Source organism: Lactuca serriola, chromosome 7 (genome assembly GCF_051521515.1).
Source record: "Lactuca serriola cultivar US96UC23 chromosome 7, Lser_US96UC23_V15, whole genome shotgun sequence".
Taxonomy (NCBI): Eukaryota; Viridiplantae; Streptophyta; class Magnoliopsida; order Asterales; family Asteraceae; genus Lactuca; species Lactuca serriola.
In genome coordinates, this window is record NC_136414.1 from 78,734,972 (window position 1) to 78,745,907 (window position 10,936).

At 37.2% G+C, this 10,936-nt stretch overlaps 1 protein-coding gene across 1 annotated transcript; it reads right to left on the reverse strand.

The window, feature by feature from the left end:
- Positions 1–405: 405 nt before the first annotated feature.
- LOC145062705 (histone H4) lies at positions 406–956 on the reverse strand. The gene has a single exon (XM_079010293.1). It carries the CDS (start codon positions 881–883, stop codon positions 572–574), a length of 312 nt encoding a protein of 103 aa, XP_078866419.1. The 5' UTR covers positions 884–956; the 3' UTR covers positions 406–571.
- Between the last annotated feature and the right edge of the window lie 9,980 nt (positions 957–10,936).

Genomic DNA, 10,936 nt, shown 5'->3' on the forward strand with positions numbered 1-10,936 from the left:
TCTCTAGCATATTATATAAAAATGAATGTTTTTATAAGTTGTGGACATAAAGCTTTCAACATTTTTTCCCATGATGTACTTTTCTTAACATGTAATTAAACAAAATGAAGTAAAAACAAGCAATACAGTAAACAAAATATAGCATTTAGCATGCATCGAGATTCAATGTAGTTAGTAATAGCGAAACCATTTGAGGTTCCAACGAGAGTGAAAGGGGTTTTCACGATTCACAAAATCCATCATTTATTCACAAAATACAATTCAAATTACCTCAACTTTATTCACAAAATCCAATCTAAATCAACACACATACCACAGGATCATGACAGATTTTATAAGAAATGAAAAAAATTAACTGTCACAACAATTTTGATTTAAGAAGGAAAATGTTGTGAATCTATAAACTAAATACGAAAATAAGCTAAGATCTTGATTAATATTGAATCGATAAGGTTTCGATTGCATTGAATGACATACATAACTAAGCATCAACAAGGTGAACTGAAATCTAAACACTAGAGATCTAAATCGGTGCATAAAAGGCAAGAAATACCTAAACCAAATAAAAACCCTAACCACCGAAACCGTAAAGGGTACGTCCTTGACGTTTCAAAGCATAGACGACATCCATGGCGGTGACAGTCTTCCGGCGAGCATGCTCGGTGTAGGTAACAGCATCACGGATGACATTTTCTAGAAAGATCTTGAGAACACCACGAGTTTCTTCGTAGATCAGACCGCTGATACGCTTAACGCCGCCACGTCTGGCCAAACGACGGATCGCCGGTTTGGTAATTCCCTGGATGTTGTCCCGGAGAACCTTTCGATGACGCTTTGCTCCTCCCTTTCCTAGCCCCTTTCCTCCCTTGCCTCTTCCAGACATGTCTGCAACTCTCTCTGTAGGAACGGATTTGAAAAGTTTTGAATTTGAGATGAGCTGATGATTTTTGATTTGACCCGGGTATTATATATATAGCTGAGGAGAGATTTTTGTGTTTTTGTTGAGTGTATCTCCAGCCGTCAGATTGGGAAGATGGAAGGTTGAGATTCCCACCATGGCAATCCGCGTGGAAGAAAATAGAGTATTTCCATTGGCTAGTTAGTGAACCGATGGATCGTTGGCTTTGAGAGACACGTTTATTAAGTTTTGGGCCTTAGTTATCTATGTTCAATATGAATCATTGGATTAAAAAACAATAATAATCGTTTTCTAATAAAGTACTTACTTGTTTTTTAAGTTTCTATTGAAAAAACAGATATAAGTAAGTTAATAACACAGAAAATAAAACTTTGATAATTTATTTTTCGAATTTCGAATTTGAAAGAAATAACAATAATATGTTAGATTTTTATAACTTTTTATCATACCTTTTTGCTTTTATTAAAAATAATTCATCAAAATTTATTTTTTTGATTTCAAAACTTATTGAATAGTTTAAAAAACACGATTATTACATCTAGAGGCATATTTATTCAGTATTATTTTTTGAACGGCAAATACAAATATATACTAAGCTACTCCTAAATTATTTCACATATATCTATAGTGATACTTGAACCCTCGACCTTAAAGAGAAAATTCAACACCGGATATCGTTGGGCTAGAAGCTCTTTACATTTATTCAGTACTAGTTTACAACCCGTGAGAACCACGGTTGTAAAATTACTTAAACTTTCATATTAAAAAAAATCAAAATTGTTGATCAATTATTTTAAATAAATTATTATTTAAGAGATATTTTTTTAGCTATATAAAATTATAATCATTGATTTAAATAAATAATTGAAGTTATATCACCTTATAATTTGTATTAATTTTATTTTATTTTTTAATCTAATGTTATTATTTTAATATAATTAAAATGAAAAATTTTAAAGTTTAAAATTTAAAATGGAGAATCAATTATTAATTTAATATAATAAGAGTAAGAAATTTAAAATTTATACTTTGAAATGGATAATTAATAGGTTAACAAATGACATAATAAATGATAGGCAAAACTTCAAAAATGGTCCCTATGGTTTTCAAAAATATCAAATTTAGTCCCTAAGTTCAAAAAACCTCACAGATGGTCCCTGTGGTTTCAAAACTTTTAACAAATGGTCCTTTTCGCTAACTCCGATAACTTTTGACCGTTAAGTGAAGGGTATTTCAGTCATTTCACTACCACAGGGACCATTTATGAAGTTTTGCCTTAATTTTTTAAAAAAAGAAAAATAAATATAATTATTTAATATTAAAGGGCCTCTCTCTCTCTCTTTCTCTCTCTCTCTCTTCCATTTTCTTCTTCAATTGACTGCAACACACTCGTGTCTGAGAAGCTCCATCCGAACGCCCCTGTTGCTACTACTTTTCTGTTGAGAATTATTGTCGGAGACGAGGCAAAAGGACTGAGGAAGGCTCACCGGAAAAAGAATTCATCCCTACCACTTTACCTCCTTAGCTTCATTGGAGCTCAACCCCAAACACCCCACCTCAATCGTTGTTGTTGCAGCTGCTCCGATTCCCTTCCGAATCATTGCTATCAGTGACAAGGAAGAAACCACGATGAGGCTCATCGGGGAGCAGCCTCACCACCTCCTCCGGTCGTTCATCGCATCCCCCCCCCCCCTTCGCACCTTTCCTAATTGGAGTTGTAGGCGCAGCTTACCCGTTCCCCTCGGATCTTCCTTCCTTCCTTCTCCTTCGCAAGTCAATGCTTAAGCAGCCCTTGCTGCTTCGGATCTTATTCCTCCTTCATCAGTCCGATTGAGCACCTGTGACACTCCCTTTGATTGGTGGTTGCAGTTACCTCCCTCCCATGTGTGTTTTGATGTCGGATCGGGAAAAGTAACAGTGAAAGAGGGCTCGTCGGAGATCGACGCCACCCCTCCTCACGATTGCCAGCCAGTGTCGGAGACTCCAATCGTCCGCCTAGCTCGTTTCTTTCCTTCCTGATCAGATGAAGGAGAAGACTAATAATCAAAGATCCTTTTCTCCCATTTATAGTTGTTGATAATCAGCCTCTTGTTTTGCTCTTTGTGATCGATTGCCACCACCGAACCACCAATTCCCTGCCATCGAACTATTGTCCGTTCTCTTATCTATCTGATGAAGAAGACGACCCTTGTTTCATTTATCAGAATTGTCAAAATGGTCCCTGTGGTTGTGAAATGACTGAAATACCCTTCACTTAATGGTCAAAAGTTAACGGAGTTAGCGAAAAGGACCACTTGTTAAAAGTTTTGAACCCACAGGGACCATCTGTGAGGTTTTTTGAACTTATGGACTAAACTTGATATTTTTGAAAACCACAGGGACCATTTTTGAAGTTTTGTCTAAATGATATATACTACTAATGAGGAGATTTCAATATAATGGCATTTTTCAATAAAAGATTAAACATATTCGTTTATTAGAATAGGGATTATACGAGGGAAATATGGTATGAAAAAATCTCTCAAAAAGGTAATAATTTTTTTTAGGTATTAACTTGTATTAAAATCACAATTTTTCTACTTTTTCTATTAAAGTTTTTTTTATTAAGTTAACTATTCTTGTAACAGCCCGGATTTCCAGGTATCTTTTATGTTTATGTTTTTGATGTTTCGAGAGGGGACTCGGCGAGTTGGAGCTCAGACTCGCCGAGTAGGATCGCGGTTCTGGACGCGGGTTCGCGCCTGGACTCGGCGAGTCCAGGGTATGGACTCGGCGAGTCTGCGCTGTTTAATGAAACCCTAATTTCTCGGGTTTGAGACCTATTTAAAGGGCCTTATGGTCGTCATTTGTGCTCACCAGTCCCTTGAGTGAAACCCTAATCGAGTGTGAGCGTTTGGAGCATAGAAGGAGGCCATTATTGATCTTGGAGGTGTCATCTTGCAAGGAAAAGGGAGGATTAGCTAAGGGAAAGCTAGGGGAACCACTTCCTGAATGCTTGAGGTCCAAAACATCGCATTTGAGGTATATTCTTCGAGCTATTTCTTCTATGTTGAGATCTATGTTGATTTAGGGCTTATTGAGCCCTTTTATGATAAGATCTAGAGCTTCCTTGGTCCCTTGAGTGAGTCAAGTTGTAGATCTGGACCTTTGGAGGTCCAAAGTGCCCCTTTGCCCAAGCTTTTTGTGAATCAATGGAGGTTTTGGATTGGAATCCTTATGCCTTAGGTCAAAATGCCATTTATGAGCCATGGGGTGTGTTATGAACACCAAGATAAGAACTTTACGTGATGAATCAGTCTAGGAAGGCCAGATCTATGAGTTGTTGGAGCGGATCTGACCTCAGAAGCAAGTTTGAGTTGGTGCATGGCATGGACTCGCCGAGTCTGAAGAACAGACTCGGCGAGTAGCATGAAGATTGTCCTTGACCACTCAGTGAGTGGTCCAGCCAAGTTATGTGTTGACTCAGTGAGTCAGGGAGAGTTAGAGAGGGTTGACAAGTGGACCGAGTCGAGTTGGGACTCGCCGAGTTGTTCTTGAGACTCGACGAGTTGAGTCGTGGTGGCCCCGCGATTCATGCCAGGTGGAACCCGTCGAGTCAGGGGTGTACTCGACGTGTCAAAAAGGAAATCCTAGAGAGTTGGTGAAAACGTCTAGACTCGCCGAGTCACCCTAGTGCACTCGCCGAGTCCGGTCAAAGTTGACCGTTAACCGTTGACCGTTGACCAGAGTTGACCAGTGTTGACTTCTTAGGGGTAGTCAACCTTAGTGTTAAAAAGTGTTGATTAGAGACGTATGATGTTATAGGAGGATTATAGCTCGGAGGATCGAGCACGAGGGATTTCAGGATTCGTGAGTCATCGAGATACGCGAGGTGAGTCTTCTCACTATACTTTACCTTGAATAGGTAATCAGAGTTATGTGTCAGAGTATGTGTATGTTTTGTGTATGCTATGTGTTGTACTGCATGATGTTTATGTGATTTATGTTGTGCATGTTTATAGAGTTGGAACCGGAAGGTTCCCAGAGTTAGAACTTGAGGGTTCACAGAGCTTGGGTGCACGGACCCACAGAGTTATAGCCTCGAGTGGCTAATATATGTGTTTATGTGGTATTTTGGGGAACTCACTAAGCTTTGTGCTTACAGTGTTAATGTTGTTGTTTCAGGTACTAGCGATGACCGTTGGAAGGCGCCGGCTTGATCTGTACACACGCATGGGATTTTTGATATACATTGATCTTGGGGTTTTGTATAATGTGAATTGAGATTTAAAATTGATGTTTTTATGAAAAGTTAATGCGAAATGTTTTTATAAATTATGAAAAATTATTTTGAAATTCACGGTGTTACAATTCTAAAATTTATCGACTACTTCAATAAATCCATCTAAGATATCGGGGTACCCTAAAACGGAATAAAGATTTCATTATGAATTGTTGTAAACCCGATAAGATACTCGAAACCCGACGGGAAAACCCGAAACCCAATGGGGCGCCCCAATAAGATACCCGAAAGATATCAGGGCGGGTTTAGGAAACCATGCCCCGCCCCAAACCCACCTCGTTGCCATTCTTATTCAGAGAAAATAACAGAGAGACCGATTATTCTGGATCACTTCAGTAGGTTCATAAATAGTAGCAACCTGTCATGTAATCTTCAAATACAGCTTCAACTTGCTTCTGGGGTTGAAAGATTGAATGTTTAAAGAATAATCTTCATATCTTGTTCCTTTGAATGAATATTCTTTAACAATCACAGATGAAGCTTTGGCTCAGAAATTCACGATACAGTTTCCATGAGTCTCATCTACATCTGAGTTCACTTTTCAAGACAAGGAAAATTTTGAGATAAAAACAAAACTAAAAGAAAACTTAGCACACAATATTTTTGGATTTTTCATATTTTCTGAAAAAAAATAAAAACGGAAACAAAAATATTTTTGGATTTTTTAATTTTCTAAATAAGAAATAAAACAAAAATAACACTATTTTTGGATTTTTAATTTTTCTAATTTTTGTTTGATTTTAAAATTTTTTAATTTCCCCCCCTAAATTTGTGCATAGAGGAAACTATGAACAAATTTAACAAAAACAAAAATAATAGCTAACTTTAAGACTGATTTGGGATCAAAGTTGTTAAACAACTCAATATCGTTTATCAACACACGTCTGCATGTTTAGATATGGTCAATCACCGGTATTATGATCCACTTAAACACAAAGGATGTTTGACAAATTGGACATATTATAAGTGACAAGTCATTGTGATCTATATTCCTAAATGGTCCATTTTGATGAGGACGACCAAGGATATTGTTGTCCACTTAAATTCAACAGCAAGGTCTACAAACAACATATTAAATGGTTCAATTTTAGATGCACTAGAACGTGATTCCCACTTCCCGATATACTCCAACAATCAAGAGTTTCCAAAGAAATCCTTACTTTAGGTGATTAGACAATCATTTAGAGAGAAGTCAAATTTAGAAATGCATATGGTGTGCCCCAGGTCGGATCTATTCCAATCACACAAATGGGACAACATGTGACTAACACAGATAGAGGGGTCGAGATATAAAATGTTGCATATAATGTGTTCCAGATCATATTATTTCAATCACACAGAGGACACAACATATGACTAATAGACTGAAAGATTGCATAGATAGGAAGGTGCATAGAGATAGAGTTGCATATGTTGCATTCCAGTTTGGATCTATTCCACTCACACAGAGGAGGTAACATATGGCTAATAGATAGAAAGCAAGAAAATAATTTCCTACATACCTACTTTATCAGAACCCCCCAGTCGCCCTATCAGTACCGGAATCAAGGACATAAGTCCATACATCGAGGAGATGTTGAGCCACAATTCTAGATACATATGAATTTAATGTATCCCTTATGTTCCCTTGTTTATCTCACTGCTCAATCTACCCGAGCGTCGTATGGTCAGTCCCTATAAAACTATCTAAGTCCATACTGTCAAGTCCTTTTATTTTCAGTTATGTCTAGTCCTTTTGAATCCTTCGTGCATACCAGCACATTGAACATAGAGTCTAAACAATTCGATTTTAGTGCATTACACGAATTTCATATTTCCCTTTAGGACTAGACTTCATATCACTTCCCAACAATACCTACAAAAGAAAAATTATAAGAAAACAAAAGATTGTCTTCAAAACGAATAATTTTAAGAAAAACTCGGCAATATCAAGAAGAACACTCGAACCGTAAGTCACCAACTGAAGTTGCAACCAAATGATCTGAGAACGACACACAGATTTCAATCTCGGAACAGATCCAAAAATTCTTCACATCATTAAGTACAAACCCCATGTGTGATCCTTTCCTTTCTTCCCTTCCCGCAAAGGACACAAATTCTCAAACACAGTTTTAAATGTTGTACGGTTGAGAGATGTCCCCTGTCATGTGCTTGTAACAGCCACTATCAACAAACTAAAGTCTGGGTATATGCCTCCATAGCTGCTCCATCACATAGTGTGGGATCAACTGGTCTTTGGAACCCAGTCCATTTTAAAATTAGTTTGACCTTTGTCATCAACACAAGGTACTCTCTCCCATGACACATCTTGTTTACCACAAAAAGAAGATGAAGGAATGTTAGAATCATTAGAAGATTTGGGAGTTTGAACCTTTGGTACCCATATGTAGTTAGGTTTAACCCATTTCTTGTTCGAGCGAATGGATGCCTTATCACTTGATTTTGAACTTGAAGCCGATTGCCGAGATGACTTTGACCTAACTGGTCTTGGTTTCACTGGAGCATATCTTGAATTGGACTTCTTTCCCTTCTTGCTCTTGAGAATTTGATTCTTGGCCTTTTTGGCATTCCAGCCATCATTATTTAAATGTGGCCTCGAAGGGTTTCTTTTGAAAAATCTTTCTCTTAGCGCTTCTGCCAACCTTGTGCGTAGAAGGGAATATATGCACGATTTGGACAATTTATGGCAATGTGTCCAGGTGTTCCACAGTTAAAACATGTCTTTTTCTTCACGTAGGAGTTGTTTCTGCCTGCCCCTGGTGGCGTGCCCTTGCCTATTTTTTGATTGTTCCCACATGCACGCATACAACAAGTCGTCTGTTTCACTTTTTTTTTGGTGGCCTGTATTTACCAACAGCGGGTTGATTAGAAGTAACTGAGTTATTTAGAAGCAACATATTCAGATTTCAAGGAGACATTTGTTTTACAATCAACGGAATCAACAGAACTATAATTAATTATGTTCTCTTGTTCTCTTCTTCCACTACTTTACCTGCACAGGAAATAGAAACATTAGAAGCCTTTACCTCAACACTCTCAATTGCCTACGATTGTTCAGTGTTAACTGAAGTGGGCACAGGGGATTGGCCATACTGAGTAGGTATATCTTCCTCGTTGGTCTCAAGAGGTGGGTTATAGTTGTCAATGAAAGGAGGTGGAAAACTATGATACCCTAGACCCTTAGATTGATTATCTTTAAATGTTAATTGTTTATCTGTCATCGATGTAACTACCTCACTCGACACACTAAAATTCTTAAAGGTAAAATCTGCATCTTCAAATTTATTTTTCAATGTGTCAAGCTTGGCAGTCAAGCTAGCAAGTTGAATCTTAACATAGCTATAGTTTTCACATTTATTGTTATATTCTTCTTGAAGTTTTCTAAAGTCCTTTGTCTTGGCCTCTAGTTGTGTTTTTAAGGATTTTTGGGCCTTCCTAAGTTTATATCATTCATATTTAAGGTCCTCAATTTCTCTTTTTAATATATAGATTTGATCATGAAGAAACTTAATTGTAGCTTCACAAGATTGAGAACATGAAGTTTCATTATCCTTAGTGATTGAGGAAATCATTATATACCAAATATACCCTTTGACTATAAACCTCAAAAGTCAACCTTAAAAGTCAAACTTAAAAATCAAAGTTGAAAAGTCAAACTTGAAAATCAAATCGAAAAGTCAAAATTAAAAGTCAAACCGAAAAGCCAAACATGAAAACTTGAAAGTTAAACGAAAAAGTCAAAGACAATTTTTAAAAGTCAAAGGTCAAAATTATAGTCAAAAGTCAACAATCGAAAGTCAAAACCTTAGACGAAAAACGAGACTTCAAAATGCGAAAAATCGATTTTTTGGCCAAAAATGTCAAAAATCCGAAACTTTGACTGAAAACCGCGAGGCTACTTGATCTGGATCTGGAAGAATCGCTGCTGACCGAGAACTAGAACGCAAGAGAGGACCGCAAACGAGGACTGCTGACCAAACACGTGCGAGACCTCGCACCCGAAAACTGTTTTCGGCCCCCGGACGCTCCGCCGAGAATCGCTTTCGGTCGTAAATGAGCTTCTGACCGAAAACTCCTCAGAAAACCTTGTCTAAGTGCAAAAATGGCCGTTGGGAACTTGCAAATTTCGTCCAAAAACACGATTTTCAACTTTTTAGATGCAAAACTCGGTGTAAAAGTCAATTTTATGAAGAAAACGAAGAACAAACACCTAATATTTCTTCAAAAACTAATCAAAAACGCAAAAACCTTCAAGAAAAAAAATCCAAAACACACAATATCTTGCCAAAATGATTGATACAATCCAAGCTCTGATACCAATTGTAAGTCCCCAAATTTGCTTGACGTATCAATCCGATCCACTTAATGGTGCAGAATCCCAAACAAGTGGATGATGCAAGATAAAATGAAGGAGAAGAAGAAGAAGAATAAGAAGAAGAAGAACTTGATGAATCTTCAATGTATTCAATGATTTGAATGATGAACAATACACAAGATCCAAAACACACACAAGTTCTCTCTCTATAACTCCAAGATATGAATAAATGCTCTTCAAGAATGCCCCTCCCCTCTTTTGACACACCCCTAAACATTGTCTAACCCCATATATATATGGACCGAAAACCCAAGGCCCAAACCTAATACCCATACCGAAATCACATGTGATTTTGGTCCAAGCTACAATAAAACCCAAGACTGTTTTCGGCCATAGACCGAAAACTACAAAAGCCTAGAAAAGCAAATTATAAACCATATTTTAGACCCAACACACAGTATTTACTTTCCTGATGGATTGAGGATAATCGCCACCAACATGGATTACATGGAACCAAGGTTGTAAAAATCGCTTGACGGTAGCTCGACGATCAACTGGGGTTTAGGGATTAATCGGTCTTGGCGGTAATTAATCGAGGATTAATCGGGGACCATAGATTATTAATAAAATATTAAAATTAATTAAATATTAATATATCTTAAGAAAAACAAGTACTTCAAAACTAGAAAATAAGAAAAATTGTAATTTGGAAATTTGGAAATACGAAAATATGAACATTTTGGTATAATATTTGAAAATTTGAAATTTGAAAATTTTGGAGTAAAAAAAGAAAGTTGGTTTTTTGAATTTTTTTTTTAAATTTTTTTGACTTTGTTTTGAGTTTTTTTTTTTTGACTTTTGTTGACCGATTAATCCTGACAAGGCCGATTAATCCCGCCAAACCCGATTAATCATAAATTTCCGATTAATGCCCTAATCATCGACGGTTGGAGAACGCCAAATGATCAATCCATGATTAATCGCCGATTAATCTCGGTTTCTGCAACCATGCATAGAACTAATTCAAGCAGGGTATGCTTATAATTGTGTAATTGATGTATATATGGACTATCTTGGTGTTAATGTACATAAATGGATTCTTGAAGAGCAAGCAAAAGTTTGCAATTCTTTAGACCAATTATCTAGTGCAAATGGAGTTCATGAAGAAGTGCAAAGTCGTATGGATATGGATGATGGAATCGACATGTAGGATTTACGTGGTGGTAGGGATGATATCTGAGGTGCAAGGGAGGATTTGCAAGGTGAGGAGGATGATGGCATTCACATGGAAGTGGACACTGAACCCGATGAGTGCATTGCTATGAACAAGACAAAATATGAGGAGATTATGAGTAAGTTGTCCTCAAAGGAGTAAGTCACCCCCACAGTCCACCTCATGAAGAGACATATGATCCACCAC

Excerpts from the sequence above, each read along its gene's own strand:
- LOC145062705 (XM_079010293.1), bottom strand. The coding sequence starts at position 883 with ATGTCTGGAAGAGGCAAGGGAGGAAAGGGGCTAGGAAAGGGAGGAGCA.